We start from the raw sequence: 20,744 nt of genomic DNA on the forward strand, positions 1-20,744 counted from the left end.
TTAACAAACACTGTCAAGCCTTTCTATAAGTATATAAATGCATATATAATTCAACTCCTTTTTATACAGAGGAGCTGAAAGTTTGCCAGAGTGAGAACAATTGAGAGCTTCAGCCTGAAAAAATCTGGAACATTTTGAAGGCCATAAATCTTTTGCTGAGATCAATTTTTTAAACAAGACACCAAAGCAATCAATAAAATTGATGGTGACCTTAAACAGCAGTATTGGTATTGCAATGGCTAGTGCAATTCAAACTGCAAAAAAATGTTTGTATGCAGAGGGAAAGGAAGGGGAAAGGCAACATTGTAAAAACACAACTCCAGCATGATTTAATTAGCTTGTTTTTTTTTAATGAAATGAGGCTAAAACTCATTCCCAGTTTTACCCAACTTTTATTTAATCTTTATTCCTCTATGAAATGTTACCCTTCTCAAAAAAATTCAACAGTGAGGTCTGCATAGATGGAAAGTCAAGGAAAGCTCCACAATTAGCCATCTGCTTGCTAGTCACTATTCACAGCTCCAGAATATCTACAATACATCTTCTGCCCAAATAACTGGTCAAAAAGGGATGGTTAATAACACAGATGAGCAAGAGTTATACTGGGTGTTATAGGGAACGATAAGTTAAGAGTAAGAGGATTACAGGAAAATAGCCTAACATGTCAAGTTCCACTGGTATTGTTGCTCATGGAACTGCTCATATTCACATCTTAAAAACTGCAGAATTCTCTTATCTGTAAAGTTGCACTGAGAAGTTCAGAACTTAGTTTTCCTGAGTACATTGTGAAATTTAATAGAATACTTCTCTGTACGTTTGATAAACATATACACTGAAGTGACACTTCAGATGCTAAACTATTCACCAGCTAGTGTTTATTTTTAAGGTCTTCTACATACATGTTAAAGCAAGTGGAAGATTTTAAAGTTAACTGGAATACATTGTTACACATGGTTTCTACTAAAAATAGTCATTTCTTCAAATGAATTAAATAAGCTGTAGCCAAGCTGTTTTCTGGGTATAGCTATACATCAAAGCTTCATATTAGACCAAAGCAAATTAAAGCCATGAAGAGATTGAGCTGCTTATTACAGCTGAGCATGCACATACAACATAGGAAATACAAGAAAAGTTAATTTATCTTACCTTCAGGTGCATCTGCATCACAGTCTTTAGATACAAATGTTGTCACATTCCTTGGCTGGCCATCAGTTGTCTTATTACTCTGCATTATAAATAAAGAAAATTAGTACACTAGTCTACCAGCAATGGCCTTCCATACACAATGATAGTCCCTGAAAGAAACACATCTCCCAATAAATTAATTTTATAAAAAAAGACTTTGACAAACCTCTTACAATATTCAAAATGATTAAGATTGTTTTTGACCAGTATATGCAGAGTAAGCTGTAAGTGGTACAACATGAACATTTTTAAATATGCTTTCATTTAGTAAAAATTAATAGCTTGTGTTCTTTTTGAAGACTCATGAAAAATAAAAACTTCTCTGAAATTAAACCTTTTAACTGTGCATAAAATGAATTTGGAGTTTGACTTTGGTGATGAAGATACCATGGAAGTGTTAGGCTTGCATGATGATACCAAATACAGTTTACTTCTGGTCTAAAAGCCAGATGATAGTATCCAATATACTTAGGTAGCCAGAGTGGAAGAAGACAAATTATGCTGAAGTGAACTATTGAAAACCTAGATATTCCTGTTTAAATGTCTCAAATCTTCACAAAACTGACCCTTTCAGAGACCACATGAGCTCTTATGTACCACACTTACTTTTGAACAATCAGTGAATAATTTTAGCAAAGTCCAATGCAAATCCTTTGTACTACATTGATTTCTCCATAGACTAACTCACTTCAAAGGGTCTCACATCTACTGTACTTACTTTCACCCCCATGACTTCCTAAACAGGAAGCTCTCTAAAGAAATCACTAAGGGTCAACAACTTTTCTCCTTCAGGCTGAAGGAAACATGTCCCTTAAAACCTACCAGAAATCAGTACAGGCTGGCACACAAAACTAAATGCTTCTCTTGACAACTTAATTGACACAGTTTATCAATATTAAGCAAATTCAGCTTCTACTCCAAACATTCAAGAAAAAACAACGAAGTGTCTATCCTAAAAAGCAGCAGTTTGTATGAACAGTTAACTTCATTTCATGCAAACACATGGAAGCGTGGAGATCACTGCTGCTTAGAAGAAACTGATCCAAAGGGAGTATGATTAGGCACAGGAACCAGAAATTAAAGTGGAACCAAAAGTAAGAGGACAATGTGTAGTTAGAAACAATAGGATAAGAACAGAAGAATGAAATTTCAATTACTCAGTGTACATTTAGCAGTGGTCCGGCTCCAGGAGGTATTCCAGCTGGCTGTCACCACTACAGCTTACACTGCTCAAAGAGTGCTTCTTTCAAAAACAGCATTATACATTGTACAATTACACAGGGGCATACAAAAAGCACAGAACAATCAGAATCTTGCCGTTTCAAAATTTTGTCTTCCTTATCTTTATTCATTTTCATTCTGAAGTAGTACAAATTTAAAATACAACGTGCAACAATAGCTAGACCTGTGGGCTTCCTTTGATAACATCTATGCTTTTTTTCCAGGTCTGATATAATTCTTGTTCTCCATGAACACTCCTGTAATTTAAGACTTCTGACATATCTGGATTCAACTCTAAATGCTTTCCACAAACTCAAGGCACTGGGGTTTACCTTCAAGTCATAAAACCAGCCTCTCTTTCCCTAGCAATCCTTTCTTCCCTCCTGCACAAGGCAAAACCTTGTAAAGGTCCACTGAAAGTTTTCTACCTTTTCACAAAACAGACATGAAAAAAATGAAGTGTATTCCAAAACAGAGATATAAAGTAAAGCATTTCATGGTATTAACCCTTCCTAATAAAAATTAGGATCCACATTTGCCATGCTAAGAGGAATGGTAATCTCATTATCAGCTGAACAGAATCTTCATTTTTACATAGCTAGAATTTCTAACATTCAAATTTTAATATTCTTTAATATATAAGTAGTACTACAGAAAGCAAACTACAGAAGTATTAAAAAAAGCAAAAGTAGTCTCATACAAAGCTAACTTACACAGAAAATTAAGTTGGAAGTTATTGCTTATATTGAAGGATTAACTAAAAAATAACAATATTTATGGTAAGACTCAGCAAGAGTTCAGTATCACTTCATCCAGTGCAAGAAATTAGAGTAAAGAAAAAACCCCCACACCTTTGCCAGCACAAAGTTGGTTTCTACATGCTAGAACTCTTCCAAGCAGGTCCCTGAACAGGCCAAAACCTGCTCTCCTGAGGCCAGGGTTGTGATCCTACTATTCTCTCCTCTTCAGATCCTGAACTTTCACCATCTCACTTGGCTCACTGCAGCCAAGACTGCCCTTGATCACTTCTTCCTTGTTTTCAGCACCAAGTCCAAGACAGCATTTCCTTATTTCAGCTCCTCAATTGCCTGTGTCAGGAAGTTGTCAGTGCACTCCAGAAGCCTCCTGGATTGCTTGTGCTTGATCAACTGTGTTGCTTTTCCAGCAGATACCTGGGTGGCTCAAGCCTCCTATGAGGACCAGGGACTGTGAACATGAAGTTATAGAGGTTTAAGGGATCATCTGCTACTTCCTCCTGATCAGGCAGCCTGTAGCAGACAATATCACTCATGCTGATCTGCCCTCTAATCCTAACCGATAAGCACTTAGCTGGCTTATCCATCCCAAGGCAAAACTCCACACATTCCCACTGCTCTCTCACATAAAGGTCAACTCTCCCTACTGGCCATCCCAGCCTGTCTCTCAGAGCCCACACCTATCCATGGCAGCACTCCAGTTGTGTGAGCTATTTCACTACATCTCTGATCCCAGTGAGACTGTAGATCTGCAACTGCATGCAAACTCCTCCTTTGTTTCCCCTGCTGCGTGCATTAGTATTCAGGCACTTCAGAGGCATCCGAGTTGTGCTAATTTCCCAGAAAAGGTTATGAGACCTTTGCTCTTAATGCTGTCATCTCAGCACTTTTGTATTAGCAGAGAGCCCCTTTTGCCCTGCAGGGCACGGAGAAAATGACTGGACATGGAAAGATGCATAAGTGACAGCAGAGACCTGTCTACAGAACAATTCCTCAAAATAATTTACTTAGCATTACGCAGTAGAGCAGTCAAGTCTCAGACATTTTTAGCATGAGCATTGTCAGAGTAACTCTAGTGTTCCAGTTACCACATCCAGTCCAAAGCTGAAAGCAGGGTGTCTCAAGGACAAAGCAGGAGACAAAACCAAGTACAGTAACTCAGTACGTGTGCTGCAAGAGCTGACACATTTTGGACACTTAAGGAAATAGCAAGCTACCATATAAAAGGTTAGGTTACAGCCTGTTACACTCACATAATTTGCTCCTGCTTACATTCAAGATCAAGAACTTAAAAATCTGTTTGTGCACTTGGCCATCTAAGGGATACTTCTGGATTTCTGCTGATGAAAACAGACATTCAGTGTCCCGCAGCTTAGCTCCACTCCCCTGAATTATCTGTGTGAAAGCTGAGGAAGGAAAGTGACTGCTGCTGCTCTGGCCCTCAACCAGGGAAAAGTATCAATGTCACCTATGGCAAATGCTGGCCTTTTAATTCCCGTCTGCACCAGTCAAGTCTTACAGGTCCACCAGGTAGCAACACCAGCAAGCAGCAGTCAGTCTTTCAAACAAATGGAAAAAACTTGGCCTCATTGAACAGAAATAGAAATTACACTTCAAATATGGGCAAAGTTACATTTTTTGCTACAAAGCAGAGATGAAGGCCTGGACAGAACTCTACCTTTGTTAAAGGCTATGAAGAGACTCATAGCTGTTTAGCAGATGTTGCAAAGGTTGTCTTAAGAAATGAAACCAAGCATTCTTCAGTGTTTGAAGAGCTATGAAAATTGACCAAAGCCCTACACTGGGCCTGAGTTGGTAAGGGCACTCTATCCAAAAGAAACTTAACAGAAGTTTCCTACAGACATCATAACTGAAGACACTTTCAATTAATTGGGGACACATGCTTTGAACATCCCAATGGTCAAAGAGTTAAATACATCAAGTATCCCAGGTCTAGCTAACATTGCTTCACAAGACCTCCATTTCTCTACACAGATTCAATTATCAGGAAAAGTCAACAGCACTTCAAAGTTAAGTCTTGTCAAGACTAACAGCCTCCAAAGGAAACCGTTCAAGATTCAAACAGGATTCTAACCTGTCTAATGCATCACTAGAGATTTTGGTTACAAATTAGTTTGACAGGTTACTAGATTGGGAGTTACCGTAGAGCAAAGAAAAGGGGGGGAAGTGCTCTTTCTACACACTGTCTTTCTGTGAGCCATCAGATTCTGACATACATGTTTAATCAGCCCACTCATCCACTAAGCTCACTTGGAATATTGCTTCTTTATGACTTGGTTCTGTGCAGTGTTGGTTACCAGTGGTGTTACTTTAAATGATGAAATTGACTGTTGTGTGTGTGAGAAATGAAAATCTAGACCGTCCAAGCAAACTGGTGCATATAACTTCGACCATCAGGAAGCTTGCCATATGTACAAAATGTATGTCCCTTGCCCAGTTCCTGTGTATGCTCCTGGCCACTCCTTGGTTCCATAACAACCAATTCACAACTCTTAAGAACCTCCTCATTGGTAACGCCCACAGAAAAATCTGTTGGTCCTCTTCATTCCCAGAAACCATCTCTCCTCATTTCAAAATACAAAAGCTTAACATCCAGTTATCAGAGTAGTCAGACAAAAAATGTCTGGTACATTCTGAAAGATTCTTTGAGAGGATGTTGTCCAAAACCCTTGTATTTACTTGGTATGCCAGAGAGGTCCAGATGTAATTTACCAGCATACTCTTTATGCTTCATGTTATTTTAACAATAAAAACCAGTTTCTACCCAAGTTACTTTATACACTTTAAACACAGCTCTTTGAAATGGGACCTAAGAAGCTAAAGACCCAGGATGGCTATCTTTACTATAAGATTTTTTTTTTTTTAATCCTTTAAATTAAAAGTTGTAGCTCTACTCAACCATTCCAGCTAATCCTTCTTGCAGTGCTGACCAGGACTGCATTTCAATAGCTGTTTGAATGACACAAGCACTTCCCTACTGCTATGCTCCATTCTCTTGGCCCTTTTCATTACAAACTATGTATCTATGTTCAGATACTATTTGTCATAACAAACACTTGCAGGTCAGCTGCTTAAGTCCCAATGCCCCTGCCCCCCTCTACACACACATTTTATTTTACTGAAACATTACCATTTTATTCAAACCAAAACAAACTGCTAGCTACAGCCTTTACTATTTACTTTTCAATCTTCCATGCATCTTGTTACCTGCAAGCTTTATCATAAAGCATTCTTTTCTCAGGTCACTGAAAGGCCTAAAGACTAGCTTGGTAGGATCCTTAATGAAATTGTCCTTCCCACCCTTCCACCCACAATGGTTCTGCACTGTAGAGACATACAATCAGTCTACAATATTAAAACAACCAAACAAACTGCCTTTTGCAGGGACTTAAGCTCATAACTAATTCAGATATAGCTATATGATGTTCTAGGCTACATACACAGTAAGTAATCATGCCAGGAATTCTATGTAAACTCACCACAGAAGCAAACTGCTTTCCTAAACTGATTTTCAGCTTAGTTTCTTGCTGCTACTACCCTAATTCTGACAAGTTGAGTCAATTTATAGATGCCTAAGCATGTTTATTTTGTATTAGTTATATCTAGCATAAAATCTAATAAAAATGCATTAAACTTCCTAAGTATCAAATATTCAAATCCCCTACAGTGATTCTGTTATTGTGCTTGAACTGATGTAAGGATGACCAACCTCCCATTACCAGACACAATTTAGATGTCAAGATAACAGAAAAGTAGCATTTATTGAATGCTTCACTTCCTGCAGTGATAATTCTACCACATCCAAGCAGCACATTTAAGTTGATCAGGTTCCTCTTCTCTAGCATGTTTAACACTGCTTCAACTTCAATTTCTCCTCCTAATCCTTCTGCTCAAAGTATTCTTTGTCTACTCTGTTTAAAGTGAAAGAATTGACAGTGATAAGTTACACATTTTACTAAATATTTTCAGTTGAAGAAGGTCGGTGGGTGATTGATTCAAAAAAAAAAAAAAAAAAACCAATGTGTTCTCCTCCCAGAGGCACAGCCTTCTGGAAAACTAACAGAAGTATTCCAAATGCTCAAAGTAGCACCCAGTTACTTCAGTCTCATTTAAGTCCCTTCTCCCAACCACTCCAGTGCAATTGTTTTGTTTGTGAAAGTTATACTTGAACCCCAAACAGCACACCAAGAGATCTAGACTTCATTGTGCCTGAACATGAGCAACCAGTTCATTACCAGGTTAGTTGTCTACATTTGCAAGATCAGATCTAACAAAGCCTACCCCTGTAGGATACCAGATCTTGGTAAACAGCTGTCCATAAAACCCCTCAAGATGCTTATGATGTGTAACTCTGAACTTCCCCATAAATATACAGGCCTCCACTCAAACTAAGATGAAATACAAGAATTAAAGCCTTCAGGTACAGAAGATGAGATTTAAAAAGCAAAACTTTGAAGTGCACAGAAGTGCAATAACAAAAGCAGAGACTGATGCTAACTACTTAATTCTGTAGATTATTTTATAGAACAAGAACTGCAATGAGTTTCATGAAGTTGGACAGTCCAAAGTGTCCGAAGTGTGATCAGTCAGCACATATTCAGCTTCATTCTGATTATCTTCTCCTGTACCAAGTTATCTTTTTGATTTCTCACAAAATACGCACATAAAAACTATCAACTGCAGAACAACAAAATTGCTTTCAGTCTACAGGCAGCCTTACACACTAAAACTAATCCTCATTGCAGTCACCCAACAACCTAAGCATACCCAGTACAAAATCTAGTGGAAGCTACCAGCTGAGTAGTAAAGCAATTTTCAAAGTTTTACACTGTCTGAAGATGATCTAGGAACTAAGTTGTGTTACATATAGTACAACCAGTTTCTCGTTTGTGTATTATATCAAGAGACCTACTAGTAGTTAAAAAACCTGGCTACAAAAGTCTTCAAAACTGCAAATGGGCCTGGCTTTAAAAGTCACTGTAAACAGTACATTTGTGATACAGAAGGCAAGATCTTTTTTTTTTTTTTTAAAAAAAACTATTATTACATCTCACCTGTACCAGGTATTTTTGGCTTCCATACATTACATACTGAGGGGCAAGACTGTAGATCATATAACTTGTATGAAGAACTATCAATAGAAGTATCATACAGAGAAACAAGAGGGCTTGAGGTCGAGTTTTTCCTCGTCTGATTTTATAAAGCTAAAAACAGAAAACATACAAATGTTAACATAATGAATTTTTTTTTTTCTGAAGACATTTAAAATCCTCTTGAATTCAAGTAACAGCTTTAGAGCTTTAGTTCTAATGACAGAAGTGGGAGGCTGCTAAAATTATCCTCTGGCAACTTAATTCCAGTGACTCAAAGCAGGTTTTCAGGTGTATTTACCTAAATTTCAAAGCACAGCTATTTAACCAAAGTAGTTGTTGCTTGTATTAATTACCCAGAACATTTATAAACCAGCACTTAGTAGCAAGATTTAAATGATGTTGCCTATCACTGATAACAAACTGTGCCTTGGTTTGTCAAAGAATATTGTGTCCTTCAGTCAAGGTTAGGTGTCATCTATCACTACACCTCTAATCAGATCTAGAAACAGAGGAGAGAGTATTCTCAGGCTCTGAGAAAACTTGCACGCCATATGGTGGCATCTTTTCCACTTTACACTGCGGGGAACAATATAATCCCTCCTTGTTACCCTGTAGATACCACTCTATTCTGTAATCCCCAAAGGCTCAACCCGAGTACCATATTAGAGTAAAGAAGCTGGCAGCTGAGGGGTAAATGATGGAAGAAAAAAAACCAACATCCAAACTCACAACTCACTGCAAGGACTCAGGGTCACTGTTCACAAGTTTGGGGTGTCACCACATGAAGTGGTGACAGTATTAAATGGAAAGTAAGCACAGAAGCAAGGAAATATTTAACCAAGCATGATAGGCATGAATGGCATACTGTTGAATACAAAATTGCTTTTTCTGATACAGTAATATATTATTTGCATCCTACTTAGATATGCCATATCATTACTGTACTGTTTTATCTCTTATCAAGCTAGATAAACTTGCTTGCCACCTAAAAGGCAAGTCAAGCACAACTGACTGCATGCACATTTCAGATTTTGATCATAAAAGTCACTAATACTTCCAGTATATCAGAATCCTATGGCTTTCACTCAGAAAAGTCAGAAGCTGAAGTGCCACTGATTAAACACTTCAGTCAGCTGACTGTATTGCTTAGACTAAAACATCAGTTTATCTGATAACTTAGCAAAATGGAACACCTTTCAAAAGCAGTGAAAATTGTACAATAGGCTTCTAAAACTCATTAGACATAGAATGCTATTTGCAACACCCAGTATTTATGAAGCAGTACATAAATAATGACTTCAAATATATTGAATATCACATATTTGTTAAATGTCTTGAGAGTTTAGTTTATAATACTCAGTAAGTCATATTTACCCTTATCCAGAAGAACCATATACCCATATTTCGAATCCCTGCCATTGAAGTGAAGATAAAATACATAACAATAGTTGTAATAAGAATATAATCAAGTGGAAACACCTAAAAAACAAACACACATACAGTTAAAAAGACAAGAAAACATCCAAACTAGAAAACAAGCTCTTCCCCCACTTAAAGCTAAATAAGTAGAAACTACTTATAGCATCTGAGGTAGTAAGAGTCCTTTCATTTAAAAGTTTTACACAGCTGGCTCCAAATAGAGCTAATACAGCTTGCTGCTAATAGAGCTTATACAATTAGTTTGGGAAAGCAACTGAGCATTCTTCTTAATTTAAAACTTGCCTTAATTTTTAAGTGTTACACATTTTTAGGCCAAGAAATACTTAATTCTGTTCTGAGAATACATTTAAAAGTAAGTCCACAGTGGCAACAACCATTTTAGGACTGTATAGGCATTCTATTTGTGAATATTTCTGAACATATTTGCATACAAAAACTTGATTTTTACATTTACATTAATAACAGCTTGAGATAATAGTGCTGCTGAAACATTACTTTTCTCAGTAAACTGCAAGCTTAGGTGTTCAATAATTTTAGAAACCATGGGGAAGCAATGCATTGTGCCAACCCATTATGCTAAGAATATGGAAAGAACTCAACTAGGGGAGAGTAAAGCACTAGCTTACGTTAAGGCTTATTTTTCTTAGCGTACCCATGACTGATTGCCAGATTTGTATGTGGCCTTGTTGCCTTCCAACCCTACTGAAGTTAATAGATGTTTGTTCTTATGTAGGGTTTGTTTCAAAGACTAATGCATTACTATAACATATGTAACTGCAGAGAGTGTAATATATCTTTCAAGGTGCAATAAATGTATTAAAAAGCAAAAAAGTGCATTTACTTCACTTAAGGGGGATAACCTATCAAGTACACAAGCAACTAGAATATAAGTAGGGCATGGGAGAAAGTTGCTTTTATTCTGCACGATAACTACAACTGATGTCATTCTTCATTGCCACTATGTTCTCATCAGATGAGAGTTAGTTTCAAGCACCACCTTCCTCCAGCAACTGGCTTCCATCCACCCAAGATTTTCATATCAGTGTCTAATAACTAAAAGATTAACAAGGAAGTTGCCTTGCTTTTACAGAACACACATTTAGACAATTTTGTTTTAATGAATTACCTGGGGGGAAGTATAGTTTGCCTTCTGACAGCTTACCAGAAAACAGAAAGGAGCATCCTTACACATGTATATCACCAATTTTGTACTTACTGTTTGAAGAACAGGTAACAGCATATTCAATGGATTGGTCAGATTAGTTCCTAAAATTATAAATCCCGAGTCGAAGCCAGCCGAATGCAGAGCTTTGTCCAAACTGCAGTAATTAAGAAAAACTAGGTAAGTACTATGGTTCTCCCAGAACTTTGTCTTCAGTTTAATTTAAAAGGGCAGCTAAAAAAAGCTGAACTAAGCCCAGACACTGACAGCTTTTTCATATCTATAGACACATGCTTTGTTTTACCACACTCATTGCACTTGTCCTATGAAAAGGTATATTGATTTCTGCATCTCCTTGGCATTTTAGTTTTTCCTTAGTTTGGGTCATAGAGCTTATTGGCCCAGTCTGAAAAGTTAAAAATGCCAACATTTGAGACCTCTGGTTAGTGTCAATCTTCATTGAAATCCACCAGATTTGCAGCTGGCTATATTGCTTTCAACACCATGAAAGAACTACAATGTAATGCACATCAGAATAGATTATACATGTCATTTACTGCAATAATTTAAGCACCTGTTACCCAGCCCAAGAAGTACCTACATGCATTAAGATTTATTCAAGCAATCAGAATATTTCTGTAGCCAGAATTAAACTTCCTTAACATATATGCTTAATTTCTCTACTGAATCAGAACTGTTTTCAGCAGCATACAGTCAATCAAGCTGAACCATGTCCTTTTTTCAATCTGTTCTAGCACATTTTGCTCAGTTTCAATATATACTATTATAATGAGAAACACAGCTCTAGTTACAGAAATGTAGCATAGAAGGGAAGTGGGCTGACTCTTGAAGCAAGCCACCCCTGATTTTAGTGTTAGAGCAGAAACTATGTAGTTTAAGTGGTTAAGAAAAATGATGAAATGTACTTACTTTGACAGGAACAGAGAGACAGTGAAGAGCAGCGCCACGATGATGAAAAACACTCCCCACACAATCTAGAAATAAATATTTATTACAATTTAACTGAAAGTGCTTGCAGTTGATACAAAAAGTGAAGACTTGTCTAAGTTTCAATAAAGGACTAATGATCTTGGACCACCTCAGAGCTCGAACACACTTGAAACAGTAACTTTTTGGTAAATACTTGAGAGCAATGCTAACAAAATATTTACTCTGTTAAACAGGGTTTATGTCAAGCATTTAAAAAGTTGATCATCCAGGATGAGAACCACCTCTTCGCCTGGTGGATACACTAAGCTCAGAATCAAGCGTTGAAGTACATCATGCTATAGTGCAATATGGAAGTCTACCTGTATGTTAAAAGTGTCATTAAGAACACAGATGAGATGTTATATTAAATGAACACAGCATTTAACAGAATACACAACCTGTACTTGCTATATTATATGGAAAACCTTAACTATATACATGCATTTGGGTTTAATTAAGGGAAATTGTTTCCCTTGGTCACCACACCTCTGTGCTCACCTTCCAACAGGAGGCAACCTGTGCACAGCTTACAAGGAACATCTCACCTTTCCCAAGTGAAAGCTCCCTTCTGTGGCACTACTCAGAAATGCTCAGTGACCAAATCACTTGGAGGGAGTGATGTAAAACTCTAGTAACAAAGCCCAAATCCCAGGTCTGCTTTTTTCTTGCTTCTGCCTGCAAGTCCTCTCAGTTACTCATCAGTATTGAGTATTTCAAAGCAATTTTCAAGGTTCAAGTTACAGAAATCATCAACTTCACAAAGTATTTTGACTCAAAGGTTTAAGTCACCTAGAAATTTAACTTTGAAGTGATGTGAAGACTTGAGAATGGACTAGAAAAAGAAAAGATGCTTATAAATACCAAGGTAGTAGGAAAAATACTTGAGTTCCAAGGAAATCTAGGTAAGTGCTACTTAAATACTATTATTCTAAAACACTATCTATCCACAAGTAATTAAAATAAGGTAAGATTACTACAACCACATCACAACTGCCCAATAAAGGCCTCTCTTCCAGAGAAGGTCCTAGAAGAGCTTCCATACCCCTTTAGCTGCACTAGGGGAGTCATTTGCCCCACAATCTTCCTTTGGAGTACATACCCTATTCAAGAATTTGAAACCAAAAAAAGTGTAAGAGCTGCAGTTATTTATCCAGCAAGTCATAAGCATAGATAAGTACAGGTAAAAATTTTTAAGGACCACTATAATTAAAATCAGATACTGCTATTGTTTTTAAAATCAGCTATACCAGGCTTTTTTTGTAAGCTTCTGCACACTAATACAGAACAGCCTGACATACAAAATAAGAACAGAATTTCTTGGCTAAGCCAAGGTGGCATATGAAACACTAAACTAAGTTTACCAGGAGTATATGAAGATTTTGTAGACCAACCATATCAGCAGTTAAGCTGGGTTTGTGCATTCAGATTTTTCAGGGTTTAAGGGCTAGATTAAAATAAGCAAAAAGCTTAAAAAGCTAGACGATTTAGTCCCTGAATGTAGTCAAAGTACAAAAAGTTTGAGTTTAAACAGGAAGAATTCAGGCAATTTAGCAGTAAGTTCAAAGAAGTGAAAGTAATATTCTGATACCTGCACATTCTGTTTTCCCTGTTCCCCTCTCATTTTTACCCTTAGAGGAAGAAGCCACTGTCTTTCAAAGGTGGCTTCATTTTTTTCAGTTCTTCTATAAATGAATGGTCTGAATAAAGTAGATTCAGAGAAATAAGGTTGTTCCTTAAGATCTTAATTAAAACACAGGAAAGTGTTTTTATTATGCCTACCAAATACAGCACTTGAGCCAGGGATGTTGTTCTCCAAGCTGTCCTCAACAAGAACACCTCCTATTTTTTTCCTGGGCTACAAGCCAGTTCAGGAAGTCATTCTCCACTTTAGCAGGTTTTCTCCCTCACAATCTTTTCTTTGGGGGGGGTTAGGGGATGGTGCACAAAAGTGAGCCCAGATAACAAACCCATTCAGTTACAGCTCCAACAGGTTCATTGCATTTTTCTAGAAACCCTAGTCACAGAATATGGTCAGATAAGCATGCTGAACTTCCCAAAACAATAATGTTTTCAGATTGCTAGACCTGAGACAACCTAGACAGACTTATATCCAAATTCTATACGCAGGAACACAATGCATGTCTTCCACATGAATGAGGGAGTTTCACAGTTTAAATTATTTTATTAACCTTAAAACTTGGCACACAGCCATCGTGAAAAGGTTAAGAACCTTATTACAGCTGCTCAATATTCAGAGTTACAATGCTATTATTGTTCATTAAATTCTGAAGATAAGCTTCCATCTGTAATCTCAAACACAGTATTAGAACATCGCTTATAAAACAACTCAAATTATGTAGGTCTTATTAGGTATAGATTTAGATGCTAATATCAAGGTAAGTATTAACTTGCACATTTCCACATATTTAAGTGTACTAAGATTTTACCTCTCCACAGCAAACTCCCACTAGGTATTAGCCATACAGGAAATAGATGTTTACAAATAATTAAGAACAAGAGTCTGAAGCTTGCATTACTTCATTACCTTCTGCCAACTATGGCCAGTAGACAAGTATCTGTATCTCCTCTGGAATATGTCTTCTGAAGTGGTGCATAACACTTTGAAGTAGATAAGTGGTTGAAAAAGCACTCCTCTTCCCATTTTAACCTCAACTCCAGTCCCATTAAATATGAGATTGAAAAGGCTAATATTAAAGACCTTCATTCTACCTTACTTCATCCTGTATTTCCACAGTGCTATTAAGACTACTGAACCATAAATGATTTGCAATTAACATCAACCTACATTTACACAATTTCAGAGCATCAGTTGACTTGGGCCTTCCACAGAAGGGATCCTTGTGTTATTACCTAGATTCTCCTCATACCTCAACTGATTACAGACCAATCAACGCCTCATTTCTAGTCTATTAACCAGCACTTGGCCAACAATTAAGAGAATACCAACACTCAGACTAGTGCTTGCAACTTACACAGTCCAGCTGAGCCCTAGTATCAACCTGACTTAAAATTAAAAGCATGCTTCCAGTTAGGTATCATTTGGTATCTGGGTAAGGGAAAAAATAAGTACTTCCTTTCCTTCCCCCCCTGCATAAAGCTTAAGATAGGCTAGAAAAACACTGCAGCAAGAGCTATACACTCACTGTTGCTTTTTACTTGTCATCTATAGCAAAGGACAAATCTGTCATCCACAATCTTACTGGGACACTACTGTACTGCTGTTTACTAGCTTTAAACCAACTAGAATAGCTTCAAAGATTCTAGGTACACTTAGCCATGAAAATTCACAAAATAATTTTGCTTTGTGTCACAGCGTAAATGAGAAGGAATCCAAGCCCCTGAAAACATGAGTACATGTTCAACTTCAAAGGACAAAGGACAGCACTTAATCAAAACCTCTTCTTCTCATAGCAGGACTATTTATCAACTGATGCTGAAAAGCTTTTAGTGCTACAACAGGTGAAAACGAAAAGCCTGGGTTTCAGCCAAACAACACACAGAGGAATTTAGTAAGGTCATTACACACACAAAAAAGAAAGCAACCCTTGATCTATATTAAGAGAAGTCTAACTTTCAATGCAAGACAATCTTATTTCCTAGTCCTTTTGAAAGCAGTACCTCGATGCAACTATACATCAAGCTATGTTATCTCCTCCACTACAATCAGTTTGAACTGCTCCATTGCCAGGCCACTTCCTCATATCCCTCAGCTACAAGACACAGACCCCATACCCACCTGTACTCAATCATTTGCTATAGAACAGGTTTTAGAGCTGCTGCCTTGCACTTACACCACTTTGATCACCCCTAAGTGTCTGCTTGGGTTTTCTAATCTACAATCTGTTGTACAAGCCAGTATACATACAAGGAGCTGCCAAAAAAAACAGTGAACCATGTTTTTATGCAAGACTGCAGATACTATAAAAACAAGGAGTTGAAATAATACCTACCAATACAATTTACACTGCTGCCTGAAGTGAGTTCCTTTAGCATCTTAACAGAAAGCCTCTACACAGGCAAGTAAGGAAGCAGCTAAAGCAGAAGACAGTTAAGAACTAATTTACTTAAAGCCTTGTTTTACATTTGAACATATGGGATTAAAAGACATGGCTAAGCGCAGCTAAGCAAAAACCAAGACAAATGTAAATATAGGCATTTCTCAATAGTAAAAATGGAAGCATGCTACTTCTGGGTCATAGTGGAAAGTTGAATTGCATTTCAGTTTATTAAGTCAGGCCAAATAATTTAGAAATATTCAATGGATTAGTGCATTCTTCCACTGCTACCGCACACAATCAAGTCACAAGCTGGTAAGTTTTTTCTGACAATATTCATGTTCTGCTTACATCATTTTCCCTGGTACCTCCCTTCAACTTCCTAAACGTTCCCCTGACCCTTGCATCATCCTTGTTTGAGTTAGAGAGCTCTTTGTGTCCTATCCCTGCTCCCAGATCTCAGTCAAGCTAAGTTGTTTCATCTATGGATAATTCCAAGGTGTTACTAAGATAATAATGGAATTTAGGACTTAATTTATTCTGAGCAGGAATGACCACATGATCCACAAACTTAGGTAGTACTTCTTTAAAAAGCCTCAAAATTAACTTCCAAAAATTGTTAATACTCACCCCTCCAAAAAGCTAAGAGATACTCATGTACCCAATTGTTTCCTACAGTGGTACTCATGTAGGAACAAAAAAAACTGTGAATCTGCTTAGGACAGCTATTCCATGACTTTGAACCAACACTGAAGCAACACAAAAATTTAAAAGGGCACTCATCTTCTCAGGGCTGGTATCCATTAACAAGAGTAAAGAAAACTGGCAGCACATTATTGAACAGTTATACTGACCAAGAATATACTGACCAAACAGTTTCACAACTGTTTTGAAGTATCCCATGAAAGCCTGATGCCATACTCCCAACTTACCACTGTTCAGTAGATTTCCATGTTTCACAACCTATAGTCTTGTTCATATATTGAACAAACATAACTATGTGCTCTGGAGTTTTTTTTCCCCTGAACAGTTTTTATACCTATCCCTACAGGACACAACATTTCTCTTGCTGCTGAGAGTATCAGATGAAAGTATGAGAAACCATAATAAAGAAAGGAGAAGCAGTAGATTTGCTATCTACAGGAAAGGCTACATTTTGTAGAAAGAAATTAGAGTAGTTTGACATTACCTGACAGCTTGAAATTAACAGCTTCATCTTTGAGTTTGATTTAGCTTTGAGTAAAACAGTTGTTCTCAACATTTACTTTACTCTATGTCAAAGAAGCTTACTCTTCAGAGAAAAGAGTTTTGGCTTTGTTTAATAACAAATCACATGCTAATAGATATTTTGCAGTAACAAAACAATTAAAGCAAGAATATAGGAGGACACTAGGCAAAGACAATATGATTACAGAAGTCTGAATGTAGACACTAAGTTAACACTGTAAAAGACCTCCAAGGCTAAGTGCTATTCCTTAACATGTTATTCTGTTGTATCAGTGCCAGTAAGAGTCTGCAACTCCCATAAACCTGACCATCCCAAAAACAAAGCAGAAATAGCGTTCTCCATATCTAGTACTTGCCTCACAACAAATGGAATTTCTCTTGAAGTCTGAGAAATGGCCAGTCTTGAACAATAATATACAAGTTGCACTAAAGATATAAGTGTTGTAAAGCAATAAGCAAAGCTCCAAGATATTTTCTGCACTTCTACATTGATCACAAGTATTATATATGGATATTAAAAGATTTACTTGTTTTCATGAAAGCCACTAATTGAACGACTGACAAGTTATATATGTGCAAAGACAACTCAAATGCTATTAAAAGTAACAGTAACACAGTCCTGTAACAGTTAAGAAGTTATGGATATTATCACCTTCACAGGACAGCTCAAGGAAAAGTCAAAGTAAGCAAGTTTTGTAACATGCTTCATAGCACAATCCTATGAAAATAGGGTGAAATAGAGTGAAAATCTGTCAGGAAGTTATCCACCTGCAACTCCCCTTTAGTCTGCGATTCTTAAGTCAAGAGTTGACAGTTACCGAGAGAATAAACAGCATTCAAACCACAAGAACAGAGAGACACTGGAATACCATCCTGACCATAAGCGATAATCTTTAAGTAACTAATGATATTGTACACTATCACATGAGAACACAATGAACTATTAAAGTCCTACAGACAATAGATATGGCCAATGCAATTCTCAAATTTCAGGTTAATGTGAAGAGTTAAAGAAACTACACAAGCTATTTTGAATCAAAGGAAGCACCCAAACTGTTAAAGTGAATAGTTAGGGATATTTGTCCTTTAAATGAAAGGGCTAAGTCTAGATTTCTAATGTATCATAGAAAGATAACTCCACTAAAAATTTCACACTGAAAGCTTTTGTTCAACTGCAATTTCAGCCCATTTCCATTGGTACTCAGCATTAACAGTAGCAACGACGTTAGAGGAAATTGCTTATAGCCCCCCCCCTCCGGCTTGTCAAAAGTGCAACCTACAGTTTAAAGTAATGCTAAAATTTCTTCCTACATCTAGCTGGCAAAAAATACTTTATACAGCAATACTGTTCCATGAAAGTACTGTTTTTTTAAAACCAGGTATCTACTAAAATCAAAGTCCTAAGATCAAAAAGAGACCAAGATCAAAGCTTTGCCCCAGTAACAGTCTCCTTTGCACTGGTTAAGTATCAAGACATAAGTTCTATGCAGCTAGCTTACTATTGATCAAGTAATTACTGGCAAGATGCTCATTCCAAATGCATATATTCTCAGAGTATCTCTCACTTCTGCTGGCTACATGTAATTTAGATTAGCCTAAGCTACTTGACAACTATAGAATTCTTCCTTCTCTTCTTCCCATTTTCACATGCCTGAAAAAAGATAAGATACTCAGATTTTCTATGGCAGTGGCACTATAGTAGATTGGCACTATAGTAGATCAGCTAGGAGTTGCTCCTTTTCAATCTTAATCATTGCAAGTAATGCAAAGTACTTGCAATGACTGTACAATGTACAAGTGTACAAAGTACAATGCAAAATCAAGGCAAAGTAAGAGGTTTTCCAAGAGCTCAGAGCTTGCTATAGAGCTGTCATTGTGTGGTATAATAGTAATTAAAAAACCAAGCAGTTGATATTCAGGATGGTAATTGATAAACTTGACCTGATTTATATGGGAAGAAGAAAGCTAGAAGTTATTCCAATTTAAGTCTCAAAAAGTAAGAAAAAGTTTTACCTTTAGAGGTCTGATAGCTTCACAGAACTTTGTCCACCAGCTTTTCTCAATAGACTCCAGATGCCTCTCTCTTCTTCGAAGTGTCCTTAGTCTCTCTTCTAGTTGTCGTACAGTCCGTCTATCCCTTGATGACAGAGGCCGACCATCTCTGCACTGGTTACCAAAAAATAGTGCAAGAAATGAAGGGACATTGAATCAAGAAAATAGACTTGACATCTAGTTTAAGTGAGTTACAACAACTCTAACAACTTTGTGGTATTTAATTCACACTGTTTCTATGCACAGCAATAGGATGAAGTGCAAGAGTCAAGCTGCAACAAGGGGAATTCCTATTAGGTGGTAGAGAACACTTCACAATGAGGATGTTCAAAAATTTTAACAGGGTGGACAGTCTCCATGGCAAGAAATGCTTAAAATGCCCAGATGTGATCTGAATAACCTGATCTAACCTGAAAGGGATCCTTGCTTTGTGTAGAGGGTTGAACCTGATGACTTCAAGGTCCCTTCCAATCAAATTCCATGACTAAGCCAATATATTAAGCTTGTCATCTGTATTTTCTTTCCAGCATTCCACTACAGATACTCAGCTATGTTTCTTGTACTTGCAAGAGCAAGATGACTTGCTGTTCCAAAAATTAACCTTACATAAATTCAAACAAGAGGCACCATTACCCCAAGAATTACTTGAGTGTACCAGATAATTGTTTGTTTGATGATTATGTTTTAAGAATGTACTTTAATTCTGAGCCTCTAAATACTGAGCAGGCACCACTGCACTCTGTTGTGAATTGAGTAGCACATCCTTAAATCTCAGTTACACGCTAATAAGCAAAAGCAACAAAATAGCCATTAGGTAGCTGAACCAAAATTGTTTCTAACATTGATGCTACTGTATAACAAACCGATCATTATGTAAAAAAAGATTTATAGTTTTAGTACATCTCATACTATATATTTTTAAATTTTGAAATACCCTATTCCATTTTTTTCCTCTTATTTAAAAGCCTTCCTGCAAATAGTGAAACACTTCGTAGCCAGTGAAGTGAAAGTTAACCTATTTTAGATAAATTTCTCAAAAAGATTACAAGACTAAGACCACATCCTAGGCACATGTAACACTTAAATCTGAGGTCACAGTGTACTCTTAACAGGCAGACATTCTCCATACCCTCTATAGCACCTCAGTGACTTGAAAAAGAGTTTTTGAAAACAGTCCAAGCTCCCAAGCTGCAAATCCAAGCTTTGATTATTTAAGACTAATGAAATAAAGCTACCAGGTGTACTAACAGCAGAAGATCATACTACATACTGAATCTTTTCATTAGATTAAGTAGCATTCTTTCATACTTCTAGTTTTCACTGTATATTACTCTCAGTAACACTCATTTCCTTCACGACTTCATGCAAATGTAACTGAATAACTAAGATTTCAATTAGACTGAGGCAGAATCCTGACCATAATCCATAAACCAAGGAAAATTAGTTTATACTAATTGTCACATTGAAATATAGACATAACTTAAAGACTTTCTACTTTTTGATCCTATTTGTTAGCTAGATCAAACAAGATCAGTTGCTTACAAACTCTCTAATCTAACATAGTCTTCTGTAATAAGTAATG

The 20,744-nt window shown here is 37.0% G+C and overlaps 1 protein-coding gene across 2 annotated transcripts in view; it reads right to left on the reverse strand.

The window, feature by feature from the left end:
• LMBRD1 (LMBR1 domain containing 1) overlaps positions 1-20,744 on the reverse strand; it is an 88,342-nt gene that overhangs the window by 16,507 nt on the left and 51,091 nt on the right. For both annotated transcript variants that reach the window (XM_075498148.1, XM_075498147.1), the window contains 6 exons: positions 19,124-19,276; positions 11,808-11,872; positions 10,932-11,034; positions 9,650-9,754; positions 8,237-8,386; positions 1,147-1,225 (listed from right to left, as the gene is read on the reverse strand). In XM_075498148.1, the coding sequence (XP_075354263.1) occupies positions 1,147-1,225; positions 8,237-8,386; positions 9,650-9,754; positions 10,932-11,034; positions 11,808-11,872; positions 19,124-19,276 (655 nt within the window). The remainder of the gene's footprint in view (positions 1-1,146; positions 1,226-8,236; positions 8,387-9,649; positions 9,755-10,931; positions 11,035-11,807; positions 11,873-19,123; positions 19,277-20,744) is intronic.

Source organism: Mycteria americana, chromosome 3 (genome assembly GCF_035582795.1).
Source record: "Mycteria americana isolate JAX WOST 10 ecotype Jacksonville Zoo and Gardens chromosome 3, USCA_MyAme_1.0, whole genome shotgun sequence".
Classification (NCBI taxonomy): Eukaryota; Metazoa; Chordata; class Aves; order Ciconiiformes; family Ciconiidae; genus Mycteria; species Mycteria americana.